This window comes from Mustelus asterias, chromosome 9 (genome assembly GCF_964213995.1).
Source record: "Mustelus asterias chromosome 9, sMusAst1.hap1.1, whole genome shotgun sequence".
Lineage (NCBI taxonomy): Eukaryota > Metazoa > Chordata > Chondrichthyes > Carcharhiniformes > Triakidae > Mustelus > Mustelus asterias.
Genome location: NC_135809.1, coordinates 121,335,333 through 121,358,211, shown reverse-complemented (window position 1 = coordinate 121,358,211; position 22,879 = coordinate 121,335,333). Strand labels below are relative to the sequence as shown.

Here is a 22,879-nt window from a genome sequence, read left to right as displayed (position 1 = left end):
CAGACAGCGACCCAAGCTGGGAATCAAACCCAGGTCCCTGGAGCTGTGAAGCAGCAGCGCTAACCACTGTGCTACCGTGCCGCCCTCTAAATCTGGCTGAATGTCGAGTTTAAATAATTCACTTTTATTCAGTCAAGGGATGTTGACTTTGGCTAGGCCAGCATTTATTGCCCTTGAGCAGGTGGTGGTGAGCTGCTGCCTTGAACCATTGCATTCCATGTAGTATGGTTGCATCCATAGTGTTGTTAGTTTATTCTTCCTTTTGATTTGATAGCCTCTGTACCGAGTTGTTTGCTCACGTTTGGCTAGAAATTGCACAAACTATAAGGAATAGGAACAGAAGTGGACCATGAGGCTTTCTTAAACTTGCTCTGCCATTCAATATTATTGTGGCTGATATTTTGCCCGATTCCACTTCTCCCACCCATTCCTCGTATCCCTGGCTTCCCTGAGGGGCCAACCATCAATGTACCTCAACCTTGAATGTGCTCACGAATGGCGCATTTACAACAATCGGAGGTGGAGAGGATTCACAACTGAGTGTAGAAGATTCTCCTCATCTCAGTCCTAATTGATTAACCTCTTCTCCTGAGTGTGCCATCATGTTCTAGATTTCACATGTAGTTTACCTGTAGTGTCTGGAATCTAGATTGACAACTTATGTTTAAGTATTCTGTCATTTTGTTATTTCCATATTATACCTAGTTCATTAACTTGAGAGTTTTTCTTCAGTCTATCTTCATTCCTTCAGTTTTCATTCACATTTTTTATTTGATCATCACAAAACAAAGCAGTCAATTGTTCATTTTCATTGTGCAGGCATTTGTGATCTCTTTCACCTCTGGCTTCATTCCACGTCTCGTCTTCATGTACTTGTACAGCCCAGACAACACATTGCACGGGTTCACCAATAATACATTGTCCTACTTCAATGTCAGCCACCTCGAGCCAGGATCAGAGCCACTTGAACCAATGGCACTTGGACACAAAGTTGAGATCTGCAGGTAGAATTTCTCTCTTGTTACTTGAACTGCTTCAGAGCAAAGGTTTCCTTTTGCAATTTGCATCTCGAAACAGATCTTAATACTAAATATAATAAAGCAAAGTTAAAGCAATATGCATTGAGTTGAGTCCATCTGAACCATCCTTTTTGGTTATGTGGTCAAAGGCACTTCTTGTTTTTAAATATTAGCTGTGTGCTGGGTATATATGTTGTGGGATGCTGGCGTTGGACTGGGGTGGGCACAGTAAGAAGTCTCAATGCCAGGTTAAAGTCCAACAGGTTTATTTGAAATCACGAGCTTTTGGAGCGCTGCTCTTTCATCCTTGTGATTCCAAATAAACCTGTTGGACTTTAACCTGGTGTTGTGGGATTTCTTCCTGGGTATATGCAATTAAAACAGCTGAAATTTTATTTTATTGTAACTTGGCTCACAGCTTTGACTATTTCTATGGAATGTATAAGGGGTTATGAAACAATTATGTTAGAATACTGATTTATGATACTTGACTAGTAATTCTCAGTCAATCTGTGAAATTGATGTTGATAAATCTGCTGCAGCCCAGTTTGAAAACTGGTTCACTGATGGTCTTTAAGGGCATCAGGAACAGCTAGCCTACTTGTGATTCCTGTCTATACTGTGTCATATATTTTAAGTGAATGTCTCTTGATTTCGCTAATGTGATCTATCAAGCCAGGCAGTTGCTCACTGCCGTCTCCAAGCAACTGGGATGTACAGTTTTGTCACTGTTATAACAGATTTCCAGTTGTTTAGTCCCATTTGACCTTTTTAATCCAAAGCACTGAATCAAAAGAGACCAATTCAATTATCTGTTTGACACAGGTGGGCTAATACATTCTGTCTGATTGAAAAGATGCATGTTCCAACTCCACCAAGGTCCTAGTTTAAGGCTTGGGTGTGAAGTTCAAAGAAAGTGATATTTGTAAATGATTTACAGATTGATTTCCTAAATCACTTTTATCCTTCCTCTCCAAACTCAATTTTGCAATGTATTCTAAGAGAATATATACTGGAAGATTTGCTCGCATGTAAATGAGTTCCTTTATTAATAAGATCCCAATATATTCTTCAAACAGTTAACTTAGACTTTTACTGCTATCAAGAATGTAGTTGTTAAGGAATGTTCTCAACATACCTCCTTACTGTTCCAGTAATTAACATTTAAAATCACATCTTCATAGGTACATAGACTACAGAGAACCTCCATGGTCTTCTCAAGCATATGATCTGTCAAAGGCATTCTGGTCTGTCTTGGCAGCCAGACTGGCTTTTGTCATCATCTTCCAGGTAAGTGCTTTGAAACATGGTCCCTGTTGGCTGATGGCTATCGGTGTTGGATTCCTAAAGGATGGGCCTGTACTTTTCCTTCCATAATGAAAGGAAAGAGGCTAGGTCCAGTTTGCACTTTTGGTAACAAGCCATTGAAATGAGTTATGCCTTTCATTTACGAAGAAGCGGAGGGATATGGTGTGTTTAAAATTTCATTGGGCATTTTGTCCATTTAAGGCTGGCATACCCACATTCAAGCCGAGGAATCTGTGTTTTTACCAGAATGAATAGTAAAGTAGGGCGAGGAGTAGGGCTGATTAGGGACCTAAAAGGAGATTTGCAAATGGAGGCTGGGGCATGGCTGAGGTATTAAATGAATACTTTGCATCCACCTTTACCAAGGAGATAGATGCCCCCCCCGCCACCCAGGCGATGGTGACAGACTAGGCAATTCTGTCCTTAAAAAGGCTCATCGTTGATGAGGAGGAATTGTTGACTAGATTGGAAAATCTCAGCAGGTCTTTGTCAAAGGGTCATCTGGACTCGACGTTAGCTCTTTTCTCTCCTTACAGATGCTGCCAGACCTGCTGAGATTTTCTAGCATTTTCTCTTTTTGGTTTCAGATTCCAGCATCTGCAGTTGTTTGCTTTTATTATTGTTGAATAGATTGTTGGTACTGAAAGTTGGCAAGGCACCAGGATCCAATGAGATGCATCCAAGGTTATTGAAGGAAGTGTGACTAGAAATTGCAGGGGCACTGGCCATAATCTTCTAGTCTGCTCTGGACTCGGGAGGTGTCAGGACTGGAGATTTGCAAGTGCTACGCCCTTGTTCAAAAAAGCTTGGAAGGATAGTCCCAGCAATTACAGACCAGTCAATTTAACATCAGTGGTGGTCAAGATTCGAGAAGCAATTATTCAGGATAGAATTGGTAGTCAAATGAAAAATGTGGGTTGATTAAGTAGAGCCAGCATGGATTTCTAAAAGGGAAATTGTGTTTAACTAACTTGCAGGAGTTTTTTTAAGGAGGTAACAGAAAAGGTCAAATGAAGATAATACTGTTGATGTGGTGCACATGGACTTTCAGAAGGTATTCTATGCAAGATCACACAACAGATTTGTGAAAAGTTATAACTCATGGAATAAATGGGACAGTCACAAGGTTACAAAATTGGCCGTATAATAGGAAGCAGAAAGTAATGGTCAATGGATATTGTTCAGGCTGGAGAAAGGTTTTTAGTGGTGTTACTTGTGGGCAAGTATTGGGACTCTTGCTTTACACATTAATGATCTAGATCTTGGTATGCAGAGGGCAATTTCAAAGTTTGCAGATGATAAACCTGGAAGTATTGTAAATTGTTAAAAGGACAGTGTAGAACTTCAAAAGGACATTGACAAGTTGGTGGAGTGGGCACTTAGGTGACTGAAGTTCAGTGCAGAGAAATATGAAGTAATGGTACGTTAAACATGGAGCGACAATGTAAAATAAGGGTAAAATTCTTAAAGGGATGCAGGAGCAGAGGGACCTGGGTGTATACATGCAGATAGATCATTGGAGAGAGCAGTTAATAAAGCATATAGTATTCTGGGTTTATTACAAGGGGCATGGAGTACAAGAGCAAGGAGGTTATGCTGAATTCATACAAAACGCTGGTTAGACCTCAGCTGGAGTTCTGGGTGCCACACTTCACAAAGGATGTGAACACATTGCGAGAGTGCAGATGTTTCCAGGGATGAGAAACTTCAGTTGTGGAGATAGGTTGGGACTGTTTTCCTTGGAGAGAAGAAGATAAAGAGATGTTCAAAAATCATGAGGTGGCTGGATAGAGTAAATGGGGAGAAACTGTTACTGCTTGTAAAAGGATTGAGAATTACAGTAATTTGCAAAAGAAGCAAATGTGATGTGAGAGAGCTTTTTCATAGGACGAGTGGTTCAGATCTGGAATGCACTGCCTGAAAGTGTGGTGGAGGCCGGTTCAATCGAGGCATTCAAAGGGATTAGATAATTAGAACAAAGAAAATTACAGCACAGGAACAAGCCCTTTGGCCCTCCAAGCCTGCACCGACCATGCTGCCCGACTGAACTAAAACCCCCAACCCTTCCGGGGACCATATCCCTCTATTCCCATCCTATTCATGTATTTGTCAAGACGCCCCTTTAAAAGTCAGTACTGTATCCGCTTCCACTATCTGCCCCAGCAATGAGTTCCAGGCACCCACCACCCTCTGGTTTTTAAAAAACAAATCTGCCTTGTACATCTCCTTTAAACCTTGCCCCTCGCACCTTAAACCTGTGCCCCCTAATAATTGGCTCTTCCATCCTGGGAAAAAGCTTCTGACTATCCACTCTGTCCATGCCCCTCATAATCTTGTAGACTTCTATCAGGTCACCCCTCAACCTCCGTCGTTCCAGTGAGAACAAACCAAGTTTCGCCAACCTCTCCTCATACCTAATGCCCTCCATACCAGGCAACATCCTGGTAAATCTTTCTGTACCCTCTCCAAAGCCTTGTGGTAGTGTGGTGACCAGAATTGAACACTATATTCCAAGTGCGGCCTAACTAAGGTTCTATAATTTGAATAGAACTAAGGTTCTATAATTTGAATAGAAACCATGTGCAGGGGTATGGGGAAAAGGCAAGGGAATGGCACTAAGTCATGATGCTCGTTTGGAGAGCTGGTGCAGATGTGATGGGCCAAATAGCCACCTCCTGCACTAACGGTTCTGTGATTTTGAGTAATGTGGTGATGGATGTGGCTAGTATGAAGATTCCAGCTGGAGATGAGCCACAGAGGGAAGGAGAGAGAAAATTTTAGAAATTTAGAATGAAGCAAAAGATGTATTTGCCTTTCTGCTGACACTGCCAGAGTAATCCAAAACTAACCCTACTCTCTACCTATAGCCCTGTATCATCATGTTTTTCAAATATTGGTGCCATGGTCTTTGCTGCAAATTCTCAATTTTTCAGCTGAAATTTAAGGGAGATGTATGAGCCTATTTTCCAATCTCTTTGATCTCCTCAAGCCGCGTAACATTCCTGAACTTGGTGTCAGCTCTCTTCTTGCACAGTTTCACTAACCAAGCCTCTTGTGTCTTTACAGAATCTAGTTATGTTTATGAGTGACTTTGTGGACTGGATGATCCCAGACATTCCAAAGGAAATCAGTGAGCGCATGTCCAAAGAAAAGTCATTGTTGGTGGATCACTTCTTGAAAGAAGAGCAGACCAAACTGCACATAGTGGAGGTACTTTCCTCCCAAGAGAAAGAGAGGACAGAGGAAAACATTGATGAAAACCCCAAGGAGAATGACGAGGAGCCAGTGGCAAACTGCACGGACGGCGCAGATTCTTCCCGCTCCCAGCTTATAAATTCAGGGCCGGAAGTTATTTAGGAACTGATGCTTAAGTTTCTTTAGTTGGGGCATTCCACAATATGGCAAGGTGTCACATAGAAGGAGCAGCAAATATCTGATCTGTACTAGTAGCACCTTTGGCGGACAGCTCCAGTTTTGCTGCTGTTCGTGTTGCCATTTTGAAAATGTTGATGCAAGAACTACTTCCTTTACAGATGAGGTGGACCATGATTTGACTGTTAAAGATAGTTATATTTTTACACAGCGTAATGCAGGGAGTGTCACTGTTTTGTATTCCACAGGAATGCTTTTTTCAGATATCTTCCATTTCTGAAGTGACAGTACAAGCAAGCTTAGTTGTTAGCTTGGGAAATAATTCATAGTGATGGCAACTGTTTCCTTTTTGAGCTTTTTTGCCACAATTTGAATGAACTTTTTTTAAATTATAAATATTCATGGTTTAATTAGTAATTACCTGGGTCTCCCTTTTTGTTTTCTTAGGTATTTGGGTAAAGGCAGATTTCACCCTCTTTTCCCCCCACTACCGATGCAATTTAAAATGTTTTAGTCTATTATGCTATGTTCTAGTTAAAATTTGAACAAGCAAAACAAATTCACTTCAAACCCAAGGTTGCCATCAGTTAAGAACACACCGCTTGCATTATGAAAGGGATATCTGTGTAGGATAATGTGGTTTCGAGGGAAGCAAATGTGGGCAAAGCAATAGCAATCAGGAATTTGTGAACTCGCTGTAGTAGCGGATTACATTGATCCAAAACAGCAGCCATGCACTTGCAATATCAGCTAATCTGTACACATTATCCTACTGGTAGTTTGAGCATTTCCGTAATCAATGGAAAATCCTGGAATACCTTCCACAACAACACTTGTCCTTTAGGCTTCACCCACTTGAGCACCTTAAACAGGGCATATGGAAGCAGCCCCACTCTAGCTAGTTGTACAAAGGAGCCAGCTAGATTGGTGGTCCTGCTCACCAATGTCAGGATATTTTAGAAACACTATTTACTTTTTTGTGTAATGAAACTTTCCATCTGATGATTTTCGCATAGGGTTGGGATAATTCAGTTATGTAGTTAGCTTCAAATGATGCACCTTAACTTTTATAAATGCCTGATTGATGTACGAGTAGATAGGTTACTAGCCTTTAATGATGTGATTGGCTGAATAAAGGGGATTAATTCTTGGTGGAGCCTCAAATTCTAGGAATTGTTTCTTCAAAAAAAAATAGTGGGGACACGTTTTAGGATCCCATTTCAAACTGAGACAGAACTTCATCCAGTAGACTTCCTGGATGTTGCTGTTCTGATGCAGAAAACTTAACTGTTTAAAGCAAAAAATGCTTCCTTTAATAAACAAAATGATGGAAGGTCTATCTCTCCCTTTCCCTCAACTTTGTCTTTCTTTCCTTCAACCTTTCTCTCTCTCTCTCCTGCAGATCACTAATATAGCACACACTATAGTTGCAATTTTTTCTCTTAGTTATTATGTTTAGGATGGTGCCATTGACAGTGCTGTTGCCTCCCTGCCTCCCACCATTGTAAGGTAATGCTGTAGGCACCGAATTAGTTCAGTGTAATTTCAAATCCCATAAAAGCTGCTTTATTGTCAGTGTTTGAATTCAACACACATTTTAATTTAGAAAATTAACAACTTCGAAGTATCGAGCACTTTGTTTTAACTCTCGTCTCGTAATTGGATAGAAAGTAAAAATATGGCTTCAAAGCAGAACATTATTCATCTTGGCAGTGATTTTCACTATGTAGAGGATTGCCACTTGTAACACTACTTGAGCTGTATGGAGTTTCCTTCATTTAATTCCAGCTGAGCAATCACCCACAATGGTGTCCTGCATAGTCTACAGATGTTTTGCTCCAACTCTTATTTTCCATGTTTGTACATCTTTTTTGTCTGGAGTCTCATGCAGAGGTTTGCTGATTTGGTGTCGCTATTATCTGTGATCCACTTCTATAGTGTAATTTCTAATTGGTCATTAGAATGACCAGTTACATTTTACCGTTGTAAATCTTGGTGATATAGCCACCATATTGAGTTCCCCACAATGCCAACCACTAGAGGTACATTGCAACATTTAACACCCCTGCTTTTCCTTCCAGATAAACAACACCTTGAAATTAATAAATATCATTCTAAATGAATGCACAATTTGGTCTTTTCCAATGCCTTTCTCCTGCTCAGATTCTGAGATTTTCATAAGCAGAGAGTCCCTTATGAACCATAATTATTAATGTATCAAGCTAGTCCAGACCTAGAAACGTGGTAAATAGCTCACTGCATCTTCCAGATTTTAAAAGTAATAGGTAAAATTATATATACATATAATCAAAAGAAAAGACGAGATGGAATTCGGCATAAAAATCAGATTTGCACCAAATGGATTGACTGCTTCCATAACTCTTGTAGCTTCTCAGCTCATCTTTTGGGAAGAACTTCTGGTATTAGAATTCAATTTTCCCACCACAAAAGGGAATGGGTCATGGAAGATTTCCCTGGGGTGATCTCTGGATTATTGGAATATGTTCTCTTGGATCAAAACAGTCTTAAGGATTAGGGTTAACAAAGACAGATTTTATACAAAACTGGACAAGAGAGGGAATGGTTGGAAACTGTGGCTTCCTTTTGTATGTCCCAGAGCACGTACTTCAAACCTGCTCACAAGTTATAAATCACATGTCCATCTGTCATTGATTTGTTTGCAATGCATTCATTTCAGTCGTCCCAGTAAAGTGATTGAATCTCCATTGATTTCCAAGCACAAGACATGGCCTATCACTGGCAGGCAGGCTGAAAATTGAAATAAAAGTGGAAGGCGAAGAATGACAGCTTTGGTTTTGAGTTTAGCTGGCAGCCATGCAAAATAGACTGAGACAACTTGTGCATCGTGCAACTGTTAGCAGTTTCAATTCCACGCCAGATAGCCTTTGCTGTCCAAGACCACCTACTTGGGCTTTGCCCATCTTGAATGTTTGCCATGGCATCAGCTTTTATTGCCTACTGTTGGGTACAATGTAGATGCAACCAGCCTGCCACCCACTTTTAGTCTAACAATGACAGAAGATCCATTTATTTTGTACTGTTGCAGACATCATTTTGAACAAAGCTACAAACGTGCCTTGAATGTCTCTACATCAGAAAATGGAGCTGTTTTTTACTTTTCATTTACTGTTTCTCTCTATTTGATCTGTTCATCTGTATATTCTTTTGTCTAATTGCACAAGTTTGTCAATTTGCTTTCTTTCTTCTCCTCCCTTCCCCCCCCCCTCCCCCCCAAAACCACCAAGTCCAAAGTGAATGATGAACAGTGTTCAAAGCAGTGAAATCTAGCAATTGGCATAATTTCTATTCTAGAAAAGAAAATAAATTCCCTTAAATTAATTTTATTGTTTTTTGATTGAAATTGCCAAATTACTATCCAAGAAGTTCAATGTGACAAGTCAACTGGGGGTTGTGTGATCGGTGTGATCTGTTTGAGCATGTACTGAGTAAGTGATGTTATAAGCAGCATTTCTCTTCTGCATTTTGGTTCACAGTTTGAAGGACTGTTTGCAAGTAAATGGTTAACAATTTACTGTTTTTTAAATAGATTTAAGTTCTCCTTTTTAAGCAATATTCTGACGCACATTGTTAAGAAAGAGGGGGACTTCAAAGGTTCTGCGGAGAACTGCAAAAGGGGAGGATGAATGTACTGTGATCACAGTAACTGCTCATTAAGTGTATAACTTAGAACAAGAAGTTTGGATGCCAGTTTACTGTTCTGATACAGGCTGTAGATTCTGATTTACATTCTGCTGGAACATATTCCCTTGTAAACTCACTTCTATAGTTCATAAAACACAGAACTGAGACCAGAGAGCCCTTCCTCATTAATTTCTAGACCATCCTTCTGAAAGTGAAGTTATCAGTCATGTTTTGTTCTAACACATTTCTGTTTATTAAGGACTATAGTTGGGACATGGTTATTGAAATGTATGCCTTTCATATTTTGCTCATACAAAGTTACTCTTTTGCATACAATTTGGATTCGTTCCTCCGTACCCACAACAGACTTTGGAGGGAAAAGAAATAAATCTCGTCATTCTTTAAACAAAAATCGAAACAATTTGTGTACTGAAATTTTGTATCCAGTTTGCACGCGTGTGTCGGCTGTACAGCCTGTACAAATGCATATAGCAAATTTGTAGAAATGGAGGGGTCCAGCTAACAACAGAGTTCTGAACATGTCTCATTCTGTTCAAATATTTTTGTGTAAAACTATTTGTGGTCCTGAAAAGCTTATTTAGCACTTTCTTTTGCATCTTAACTGTAATTCTAAATTTGATAGTTTGAAATAATATCCTGTTACAAAAGCACAAATATACGTCAATTCACCCAATATACATTGATACCCGGCAATATTGTGTTCATCTTGTCACCATGTCCCAAAATTGTTCCTTACATAATCAGTGTACTCATGATGTAACCAATTCTATTGTAAGGCAGTCTGCTTATGAGCAAATACTTTTTGATCCTGGTCCGTACTATTTGGCAGGATTCCACTGTAGTGGTACTCTAATGATGTTGACATATAATTTTATCTTTATACAGCTATACAAAACAATAATATGAATAATGAAAATATGCTAGAACAAATAAAGTTCAGTTTTAGGGTTTTTAATCCAAGATGTCCTTAATCCTATTCTGTATTGTGTACATCTTGTACAAACACTCCATATTCTAGGTTAATAGTCCAGCGATAATACCACTAGGTCATTGCCTAGTGGGATTATTGCGAGACTATTAACCTAGAAACTCAGCGAATGTTCTGGGGACCTGAGTTTGAATCCCGTCACGGCAGATGATGGAATTTGAATTCAATAAAAAATATCTGGAATTAAGAATCTACTGATGACCATGAAACCATTGTCAATTGTCGGGAAAAACCCATCTGGTTCACTAACGTCCTTTAGGGAAGGAAATCCGCCGTCCTTACCTGGTCTAGCCTACATGTGACTCCAGAGCCACACCAATGTGGTTGAATCTCAACTGCCTCCAAGGGAGACGAGGGATGAGCAATAAATGCTGGCCAGCTAGCGATGCCCATGTCCCATGAATGAATTTTTAAAAAAACTTTGTCCCTTCAATACGACATGTGCTTAATAATGTGACAATAGGTGGCTTGTATTCCAGCCCATCACAGCTGGAAATATGGCAGGTAGGCCCATTTAATAATGGAAAAGACCGCATGTCAGACTCCTAGTGGTGGGAAGATCTCCTAGGATTAAGCTAGAGGTTGGAACAGGCAATTGTGGGAACTTACCCACTGGTGGCAGGATGTCTAGGCTTATTATTGAGCCAATTAACACTAGTTATCACAGCACCCGCTGTAATTTTGTGTTAGTTTAGGAATTTAAATGAGAATACCATGGCTTTTCTGTGCCTGTTTGGAAGGCTTGCCTGTGGCCTTCTAGGTAGGATTCCTCTTTCAAAGATATTAGTGCCTGATCAAGGGCAGTGGGGTGGGGGGCGGTGGAGGTGATCACTGAAAGTCACCCTTGTCAACTTGTCTCCGACCTGACTGCACACCCCTCTGCTGCAAGCCCCTCTCCGTAACATTTCTTTCTCTTCCTAATTTCTCCCCCCCCCCCCCCCCTTCAAAAACAACCATCCTACCCTTGCGTGCCTGAGTGCAGGGATCCCTGGTGAAGAACTTGGAGTACTGCCAGCAACAGCCACCATTCCCACGGAGCTGAGGACAATGGGGTGAGCTGCCAGCCTCCGATTGTTCAGCAACTTTGAGGTAGAGATCCCAGTTAAGTGGATCTTGGCCCACAGACATGACACTGGTATCCCACATGTTAAATTCCACCCAAGATGTCTTGACTTATTCTCCAGTTATAATTTGTTAATCCTTAAATGTTTATCCGTCTCTGCCCGTCAATCCTCACCTACAAATAGAATCAACCATTGTTATTACAACAAGGGAAAATCATTGTACCTTCAAGGATTTAATTCTTTGTTTGTGAATGACCCCTCTCCATTTCATAGTCAATCAAGAAGTTCTTCTGGTCACATTCTTGCATTTCTCTCCTGGTCAGCACAATCCTATTCAAGAGGATTTAGTCCTGATTAAGATTTAACTTTATTTGGTAATATTCTAATGGTGTCCAGGTCGTCTTACTTTCTCCACAATATTTGGGAGGGGCTAGTAATGAAAGCTTCACAAAACCTTTCTCCCTATTTTTGCTGTGGGCAATGATTATGGAGTCTTGAGCCACGCTGATTTGCTTCGATCAGCTAGTTCTTTCTCTCACCTATGCTGGCTCTCCCTTTCAAAGGTTATGCTGAATATCATATCAATAAATGCTCAAGGAATGGATGTCTTTTTCACCCTCTAGAGGTGTGAAGTTTACAGCAAAATAAATAAGTGTGATGTGATGATTAGATTTTCTGAAAAGATTTTTACTAAGTTTTCCAGGAAGAGCAATTTTGCTTCAACTGAAGTCTGCGCATGGGTCTATCCCCCACTGACCAATCTGACATTCCACATTTAAAAGGTTGAGTGTTTTCCGTGGCATTAGGAGTACTGATGACTGCAACTTAGTCATAGAGGTTTACAGCATGGAAACAGGCCCTTTGGCCCAACTTGTCCATGCTGCCCCTTTTTTTAAACCACTAAGCTAGTCTCAATTGCCCATGTTTGGCCTATATCCCTCTATACCCATCTTACCCATGTAACTGTCTAAACACTTTTAAAAAGACAAAATTGTACCTGCCTCTACTACTAACTCTGGCAATTTGTTCCAAAAACTCACCACCCTCTGGACCCTTTTGTATCTCTCTCCTCTCACCTTAAACCTATGGCCTCTCGTTTTAGACTCCCCTACATTTGGGAAAAGATATTGACTATCTAGCTGATTTATGCCCCGCATTATTTTATAGACCTCTAAGATCACCCCTCAGCCTTCTACACTCCAGAGAAAAAAGTCCCAGTCTATTCAGCCTCTCCTTATAACTCAAACCATCAAGTCCTGGTAGCAACCTAGTAAATCTTTTCTGCACTCTTTTTCTAGTTTAATAATATCCTTTCTATAATAGGGTGACCAGAACTGTACACAGTATTCCAAGTGTGGCCTTACCAATGTCTTGTACAACTTCAACAAGACGTCCCTACTCCTATATTCAATGTTTTGACCAATGAAACCAAGCATGCCAAATGCCGCCTTCACCATTCTGTCTATCTGTGACTCTGCTTTCAAGGAGCTATGAACCTGTAGCCCTAGATCTCTATAACTTTGCTCGACCATTAACTGAGTAAGTCTTGCCCTGGTTCGATCTACCAAAATGCATCACCTCAAATTTACCTAAATTAAACTCCATCTGTCATTCATCAGCTCACTGGCCCAATTGATCAAGATCCTGTTGCAATCCTAGATGACTTCACTGTACACTATGCCACCAATTTTGGTGTCATTTGCAAACTTACTAACCGTGCCTCCTAAATTCTGATCCAATCATTCATATGAAAGACAAATAACAGTGGGTCCAGCATTGATCCCTAAGGCACACTGCTGGTCACAGGCCTCCGGTTTGAAAAACAACCCTCTATAACCACTCTGTCTTCTTCAAGCCAATTTTGTATCCATTTGGCTATCTTGCCCTGGATTCCGTGAGATTTAACCTTATGCAACAACCTACCATGTCAAAGGCCTTGCTAAAGTCCATGTAGACAACATCAACTCCACTGCCCTCATCTACCTTCTTGGTTACCCCTTCAAAAAACTCAATCAAATTTGAGAGACATAATTTTCCACTCTCAAAGCCATGCTGATTGTCTCTAATTCATCCTTGCATCTCTAAATGATGTGGATCCTGTCTCTCAGAATACCTTCTAACAACTTACCCATTACAGATGTGAGGTTCATCGGCCTGTAGTTCCCAGGCTTTTCCCTGCAGCCCTTTTCAAACAAGGGCACATTTGCCACCCTCCAATCTTCAGGCACCTCACTTGTGGCTGTCAATGATTCAAATATCTCTGCTAGGGGACCTGCAATTTCCTTCCTAGCCTCCCACAGTGGCCTGGGATACACTTCAGATCCTGGGGATTTATCTACCTTGATGCGCTTTAAGATTGCTAGCACCACCTTCGCTGTAATATGTACACTCCAAGTCATCGCTATTTATTTCTCCAAGCTCCCTAACATCCATGCTTTTCTCAACAGTAAATGCTGATGAGAAATATTCATTTAGGATCTCGCCCATCTGCACATAGGTGACCTTGTTGATCTTTAAAAGGCCCTACTCTCTCCCTGGTTACTTTTTTGCCCTTTATCTATTTTAAGAAGCTCTTTAGCTTCTCCTTTACCTTCTCCTTTGTGCAAGAATCCTCCGGGTTGCATCCTTCTGTCATCATTACAAAATTGGATGACAACACTTGATATACCCACTGATGTGCTCAGCTCTTTGAATAGTGCTGATGGTGGTGCTACCTCAGCAAGGGCAAATTTTTCTTTTGGCCAATACTGATAATGTAGGACTTGACAGACTTGCAGTCCCTCTGGTGCCAGTGTCTAAGCAATATGCTATTCCACAGCACTTTTTTTATATATGGGCTATGTGATTGAGGGCAAGGCCTACCATTCATTTCCTTGAGAAGGTGGCGGTGGCTGCTGCCTTGAACTGCTGTAGGTACAACACAGTTCAATAACGGAAGGAGTTCCAGAATTTTGATCCAATGACAATGAAGAAATGGAAGTTATTGTTCCAAGTCGCTCAGGGTGGTGTGTGACTTAAGAGGTGAACACTGAAGTGGAGCTTCCTCTCTTATCAAGCTGTAAACCTGTCTTATTTGACATTGATTTTGACTTGAATGGAAGATAACAGTTGAAAGAGGCACATATCAGACTGGTTAAGGATAGCGGATTACCTGCATTACATATATAATGAGCTTCCATTTTGCTGAGAGAGTTTTTCACACAATTGCACCAGACACTCTCATCAGCATTGGACATGTCAGAAACTGCCTGTGCTGCCCAATAGATAACTGCATGGTACCATTATCCAGGGGGTTCTTGGTTGTGGTATGAAATGGATGTTCTTACAGAAACAATGGGATCGATTTTACTGTTCCGCCTGCCACGGGAATCGGAGCGGGCAAGGGCTGACCATGGAAAGGTCTGTTGACCTCGGGCAGGATTTTCCAGTTTTGGGGTGAGCGCGGCTGGAAAGTCCCACCTAATTGTTCAAATCTTTGTTCAAGAAAGGAAGTAGAGACAACCCTGGTAATTATAGACCAGTGAGCCTTCTGTTGTGGGCAAAGTTTTGGAAAGGATTATAAGAGATAGGATTTATACGGGGACCAATATCCTGGCCGGTAGGTTGGCTAAGGTTACTGGGGAGAATTTAAACTAGATAGGTTGGGGGGAGGGGAGCTAGAAGAGTTGACTAGGATCAAGGAACTAATTGATGGGGTGGAGGATGCAGGGGTAAGGGGAATTACAAAATTAATGGTAGAGGAGAGGGTGCAAGTGAATGAAGGCGGTAATTTAGATAAGGGAGTAGAGGGAGAGGGTGTTCGCGACTCATCAAAGCGGGTCCAGATAAAAGCTGGAATAAGGACACTTTGCCTGAATGCACGAAGCATTCGGAACAAGGTAAATGAGTTGATGGTGCAAATCAGCACGAGTGGGTACGATCTAGTGGCCATTACAGAAACGTGGCTGAAAGGTGACCAGGACTGGGAGATGAATATCCAGGGGTATCAGGCGTTTAGGAAGAATAGACAGGAAGGAAAAGGTGGTGGGGTCGCGCTATTAATAAGAGATAATATCAGGGTAGTACTGAGGGATGACATAGGCTCTGAGGAACAAAACGTGGAATCATTATGGGTAGAGATGAGGAATAGTAGAGGGAGAAAGACACTAGTAGGTGTGGTATATAGGCCCCCAAATAATAATGTTGAGGTAGGGAGGGCTATAAACAAGCAGATAAGGGATGCGTGTAAAAACGGAACGGCAATAATCATGGGGGACTTCAACATGCACATTGACTGGCAGACTCAAGTCGGTAAGGGTGGAATGGAGGAAGAGTTCTTAGAATGCTGTCGGGATAGTTTCCTTGAACAGCATGTTACGGAACCGACGAGGGAACGAGCTATTTTGGATCTGGTATTGTGTAACGAGGTAGGTAGAATTAAGGATCTTATTGTGAAGGACCCTCTTGGGTCTAGTGACCACAATATGGTCGAATTTCTGATTCAGATGGAAGAGGAGAAAGTTTGGTCCCAAACCAGTGTCCTCTGTTTGAACAGAGGGAAATATGATAGGATGAGGGATGAATTGGCTAAGGTAGACTGGGAGAACAGGCTGGCAGGTAGGATAGCTGAGGAACAGTGGAGGATTTTTAAGGAGATCCTTTTCAGTTCTCAGCAAAAATATATTCCAGCAAAAAACAAGGATTGTAAGAAAAGGGAGAACCAGCCGTGGATAACGAAGGAAATAAAGGAGAGTATTAAAATAAAAACAGCTGCGTACAGAGTGGCCAAAAATAGTGGAGAAACAAGTGATTGGGAAAAATTTAAGAAACAACAAAGAGAGACTAAGAAAGCGATAAAGAAAGGAAGGATAGACTATGAAGCTAGGCTAGCAATTAATATAAAAAATGATAGTAAAAGTTTTTATAAATATATAAAAAGGAATAGAGTGGCTAGAGTGAATGTTGGACCCTTGGAGGACGAGAGGGGGGAGTTAATAGTGGGAAATGAGGATATGGCTGAGTCTTTAAATAAGTTTTTTGTGTCGGTCTTCACGGTGGAGGACACAAATAGTTTGCCAAATATTAACGATAGAGGGTTGGCAGCAGGAGAAATACTTAATACAATTAATGTTACCAGAGAGGCAGTGCTGGGTAGACTAATGGGACTGAAGGTGGATAAGTCCCCGGGTCCGGATGGAATGCATCCCAGGGTATTGAAAGAAATGTCAGAGGTAATAGTGGATGCGTTAGTGATTATTTATCAAAACTCGTTGCATTCTGGGGTAGTGCCGGTTGATTGGAAAACGGCTAATGTTACGCCGCTGTTTAAAAAAGGAAGGAGACAAAAGGCGGGTAACTATAGGCCGGTCAGCTTAACGTCTGTAGTAGGGAAAATGCTGGAATCCATTATTAAAGAGGAGATAGCAGGGCATCTGGATAGAAATGGTTCGATCAATCAGACGCAGCATGGATTCATGAGGGGAAAGTCGTGCTTGACGAACATGTTGGATTTTTATGAAGATGTGACGAGGGCGGTTGATGGAGGAGAACCGGTGGATGCGGTGTTTTTGGATTTCCAAAAGGCGTTTGATAAGGTGCCCCATAAAAGGCTACTGAAGAAGATTAGGGCACACGGAGTTGGGGGTAGTGTGTTAAAGTGGATTGGGGACTGGCTATCCGACAGGAAGCAAAGAGTCGGAATAAATGGGTGTTTTTCCGGTTGGAGGAAGGTAACTAGTGGCGTGCCGCAGGGATCGGTACTCGGGCCGCAACTATTTACCATTTATATAGATGATCTGGAGGAGGGGACGGAGTGTAGGGTAACGAAGTTTGCAGACGACACAAAGATAAGTGGAAAAGTGAATCGTGTGGAGGACGGAGAAGATCTGCAGAGAGATTTGGACAGGCTGAGTGAGTGGGCGAGGATATGGCAAATGGAGTACAACGTTGAGAAATGCGAGGTTATACACTTTGGAGGAAATAATAACAAATGGGATTACTATCTCAATGGAAACAAATTAAAACATGCTACCGTGCAAAGGGACCTGGGGGTCCTTGTGCATGAGACGCAAAAGCCCAGTCTGCAGGTACAACAGGTGATCAAGAAGGCAAATGGGATGTTGGCCTATATTGCGAAGGGGATAGAATATAAAAGCAGGGATGTCTTGATGCACCTGTACAGGGCATTGGTGAGGCCGCAGCTGGAATACTGTGTGCAGTATTGGTCCCCTTATATGAGGAAGGATATATTGGCATTGGAGGGAGTGCAGAGAAGGTTCACCAGGTTGATACCGGAGATGAGGGGTTTGGATTATGAGGAGAGGCTGAGGAGATTGGGTTTGTACTCGTTGGAGTTTAGAAGGATGAGGGGGGATCTTATGGAGACTTATAAGATAATGCGGGGGCTGGATAGGGTGGAGGCGGAGAGATTCTTTCCACTTAGTAAGGAAGTTAAAACTAGAGGACACAGCCTCAAAATAAAGGGGGGTCGGTTTAAGACAGAGTTGAGGAGGAACTTCTTCTCCCAGAGGGTGGTGAATCTCTGGAATTCTCTGCCCACTGAGGTGGTGGAGGCTACCTCGCTGAATATGTTTAAAGCGCGGATGGATGGATTCCTGATCGGTAAGGGTATTAAGGGTTATGGGGATCAGGCGGGTAAGTGGTACTGATCCACGTCAGATCAGCCATGATCTTATTGAATGGCAGGGCAGGCTCGAGGGGCTAGATGGCCTACTCCTGCTCCTATTTCTTATGTTCTTATGTTCTTATGTTCTTATAATCATCTAGAAAGGAATAATTTGATTAGGGATAGTCAACACGGTTTTGTGAAGGGTAGGTCGTGCCTCACAAACCTTATTGAGTTCTTTGAGAAGGTGACCAAAGAGGTGGATGAGGGTAAAGCAGTTAATGTGGTGTATATGGATTTCAGCGAAGCGTTTGATAAGGTTCCCCATGGTAAGCTATTGCAGAAGATACAGAGGCATGGGATTGAGGGTGATTTAGCGGTTTGGATCAGAAATTGGCCAGCTGTAAGAAGACTGAGGGTGGTGGTTGATGGGAAATGTTCATCCTGGAGTTCAGTTACTAGTGGTGTACCACAAGGATCTGTTTTGGGGCCACTGCTATTTGTCATTTTTATAAATGACCTGGATGAGGGTGTAGAAGGATGGGTTAGTAAATTTGCAGATGACACTAAAGTCGGTGAAGTTGTGGACAGTGCGGAAGGTTGTTGCAGGTTACAGAGGGACATAGATAAGTTGCAAAGCTGGGCTGAGAGGTGGCAAATGGAATTCAATGCAGAAAAGTGTGAGGTGATTCACTTTGGAATGAGTAACAGGATTACAGAGTACTGGGCTAATGGTAAGATACTTGGTAGTGTGGATGAACAGAGAGATCTCGGTGTACATGTGCATAGATCCCTGAAAGTTGGCATTCAGGTTGATAAGGTTGTTAAGAAGGCGTATGGAGTGTTAGCTTTTATTGGTAGAGGGATTGAGTTTCGGAGCCAGGAGGTCATGCTGCAACTGTACAAAACTCTGGTGCGGCCGCACTTGGAGTATTGCGTACAGTTCTGGTCGCCACATTATAGGAAGGATGTGGAAGCATTGGAAAGGGTGCAGAGGAGATTTACTAGGATGTTGCCTGGTATGGTGGGAAGGTCTTATGAGGAAAGGCTGAGGGACTTGAGGTTGTTTTCGTTAAAGAGAAGAAGGTTAAGAGGTGACTTAATAGAGGCATACAAGATGATCAGAGGATTAGATAGGGTGGATAGTGAGAGCCTTTTTCCTCGGATGGTGATAGCTAGCACGAGGGGACATGGCTTTAAATTGAGGGGTGATAGATATAGGACAGATGTCAGAGGTAGGTTCTTCACTCAGAGTAGTAAGGGTGTGGAATGTCCTGCCTGCAACAGTAGTGGACTCGCCAACATTAAGGGCATTTAAATGGTCATTGGATAAACATATGGATGATATTGGAATAGTGTAGGTTAGATGGGCTTTAGATTGGTTTCACTGGTCGGCGCAACATCGAGGGCCAAAGGGCCTGTACTGCGCTGTAATGTTCTGTTCTAATTACTTCAAAATAGAAACATTTCTTTAGAATGGAGCTGGCCAACACAATGGGGTGGGATTTTCTAGCCACACTCGCCCCAGGCTCGAAATTCCCACCTGAGGTCAACGGACCTTTGCATGGTCGCTGAATTTCCTGTCCCACCTGCTATGATTTCCGTGGTTAGCAGGACTGGAAAATTCCACCCATGGTGCACCAAGGTTGAAAGCAGATAATTAAGCTGCTTTATTTCATAAAGCATCAACATACAGCAAGTACAAATTGTTTTTATAAAAACAATGAACATGCAACATTGCCTTACACCATGTGATAGAGTAGTGGTGATAAATTGACAAAAATGGAGGCCTACTCTAACAAGCCAGAGAATGCACATTCAAACATCTTCAGTTTGAGAATTTGAATTCCTTGTTTTTAAACTGGAAATCGGCAACAAATAAAAATGACCGTGAAGCTGTTGGAATATGATTAGTTCACTAATTGCCCTTTTGGGGGAAAAAAAATTATCCTTACCTGGTCTAGTCTCTGTGACTTTAGCCCAATACAAATGTGGTTGGTTCTCTATTGCTCCCTGAAATGGAATTAAATTGCTTTAGTTTATGAAGAAGGACCATCACCACTTTCCCAAAGGCAGTGATGGGTTGTAAAAGCTGGCATTGCCAGTGATATCTACATCCCAATAATTAAATGGAAAAAAATACACTAGAGGTAATACAGCACTTTCACAGTATTACTAATTCAGTTATATAACTAGTTATAAATGGACTGTCATGTGAGGTCACACCGCTATAACCAAAAACCAACAGGAAGTTATTAACCTAACAACAAATATTCCAATAACCGGCTTTTAATCACAATTGTGAAACTATCCCTCCTCATTGCACTTGACCTGGCTATAATCTTTGTCAGTTGACTACACAATCCTTCTCCAACACCTCTCCAGCGTCATCCAGTCAGGTAGAACTACAGTTGCTCAGTTCCATTCTTATCTATCTAATTGTAGCTATAGAATCACCATCCATAGACTCCCTTCCTTTTCCGCACTTATCTCCAGTTTCCCAAAGACTTTCCTTTGCCGTCTTTTAGTTCTCATCTGCCCCTCGGTGATATCATCCAAAAACACAACATTCACTACAGCATGAATACTGAGGACAGGCAACCAGCTTTACCTCACCACCACTTCTCTCGACCTCTTCAGTGTTTTAAAGTTGTCAGATTGCTTTGTCAGCATCCAGTTCGAGATGAGCAGAAACTTCCCCTCTCTAAATATTGGAAAGACTAGAACCATTGTTTTTAGTCCCTGCCACAAACTCTGCTCCCTAATTACTGACTCGACTCTATCTTTCACCTTGTCCACTGACCAAAGCTGAACTAAACTGATCACAACTTTGGGATCATATTTTGCTGAGAGATACATTTCTAACCATGTCCGTGCCATTATTAAGACCATGTATTTCCACCCCTCCCTCAGCTCATCTGCTGCTGAAATCCTTATCCATTCTTTTGTTACTTTGAGACTATTCCAATACTATTTTGACCAGCCCTCCCATATTCTACCCTTTGTAAACTAATATCTTTGGATGTCATCCAAATACTGCTGCCCTTGTCCTACTTCACGCCTCTACGCCCATCACCTCTACTCATTGACCTATGTAGGCTTCTAGTAAATCTATGCCCTGATCCTAACCCTTGTTTTCAAATCCCTCCATAGCCTCATTCCTCCCTACGTCTGTAATCTCCTGCAGCCTCACAATCCTCCGAGATCTATGTTCATCTAATTCTAGCCTCTGAGCATCCCCAATTTTAAATCATCCACCATTGATGGCCATTGATGACATCCAATAATATTAGTTTACAAAGGGTAGAACATGGGAGGGCTGGTCAAATAGTATTGGAATAGTCAGGTTTCAAAGTAACAAAAGAATGGATAAGGATTTCAGCAGCAGATAAGCTGAGGGAGGGGTGGAAATTCATGGTCTTCGGCCTTCAGCTCTGGAATTCCCTCCCTCAACCTCGCCACCTTTCCTCCATTTAAGACATTTCATTTTTAAGACATTCTGCCCTGTTTAAGTTTGTTTATTAGTGTCACAAGTAGGTTTACATTAACACTGCAATGAAGTTGCTGTGAAAATCTCTTAGTCGCCTGTTCGAGTACATTGAGGGAGAATTTAGCATCGCCAATGCATCGAACCAGCACATCTTTCAGACTGTGGGAAGAAACCAGAGCACCCCGAGGAAAGACACGGGGAGAACATGCAGACTTCACACAGACTGTGACCCAAGCTAGGAATCAAACCCAGGTCCCTGGGCGCTGAGAGGTAACAGTGCTAACCACTGTGCCATCTCAATCACTTTCAGTTGCTTGGTGGTCAACTTCTGTTTTAGATGATTGCTGTGAAGCATCTTTTGAGGTTTCATCACATTAATTGCATCACACAAATACTTATCATCGTTTATCTCATTTATTTAAGCTCAGGGGTAAGTTCTTCATATTGTCTTGCTTTACCTGAATGGTATGACTTAACCTTTTGATCTACGTTATTCAACACAATCAGGCTGCTTTTTGCAGTTGATGTTTCAATAGTCTCAACACAAAAGAAATTGAATTCTAAGGAGCGTCTGATCCTCTAGGTCGGTCATACATTTAATTCTAATAGAGGTCTTTTCACTTACTCTGCATTCTACCGTTTAAAAGGTATTGAAGCACTTAAGTGTGGATTCTGTCGCAATCCAGGCAAGTATGGTCCATCAGACAGGAATAAGATAAATGATCAAATAATTTGTGGTTGTCCCAGCAGTGCTGGTTACAGGATGAATGTTGACCAGTACACCTCCTGTGTTGCTATTCCACTAGTGGCATCACATTCATTTCATCCACTTGAGAGGGTAATTAAGCCTCACCTGAAAGACAGCACTTCTGACTATACAGCACCCTCCCAGTATTGCACTCAAGCTTCGGCCCAGATTATGACCTCAAGTCCTAGAGTTTGAACACAGGACCCAGTAGCATGCTACTACTGAGCCAAGCTTAATCCTAATCAAAATGGCCTTCTCACTGTATTCCAAGATGCACATTTTCCTCCCTGTCCAGCTACAGGATTCAATAGTTTATAGACCAGCATTCGTTCCTCCACTCAATTTGAAAAATCCTCGTAGTAGTTGTCACAAAGAGTAATAGGAAAAAGAGATCTTAGTTTGAAATCGCATGTGTAATCACACCTGACTTTTTCCCCAATGTACTATACTGCTTCCAATCAAATAATGAGGGCAACCCATAAAATGGTTTCTTCCTGCGCAGGTAGAGATGATGGCTAAGTAACTATTGATGTTGTTATCTGGAATAAAAACAGAAAGTGCTGGAAAACACAGCAGTTCTGGCAGCAGCCGTGGAGAGAGAA

The 22,879-nt window shown here is 41.7% G+C and overlaps 1 protein-coding gene across 1 annotated transcript in view; it reads left to right on the top strand.

Moving 5' to 3' along the window:
- The window catches only part of ano1a (anoctamin 1, calcium activated chloride channel a), a 236,639-nt gene extending 227,686 nt beyond the window's left edge, over positions 1-8,953 (top strand). The window contains exons 25-27 of the mRNA XM_078220984.1: positions 820-1,004; positions 2,204-2,309; positions 5,394-8,953. Coding sequence (XP_078077110.1) covers positions 820-1,004; positions 2,204-2,309; positions 5,394-5,684 — 582 coding nt within the window. The 3' untranslated portion in view covers positions 5,685-8,953. The remainder of the gene's footprint in view (positions 1-819; positions 1,005-2,203; positions 2,310-5,393) is intronic.
- Positions 8,954-22,879: the final 13,926 nt, after the last annotated feature.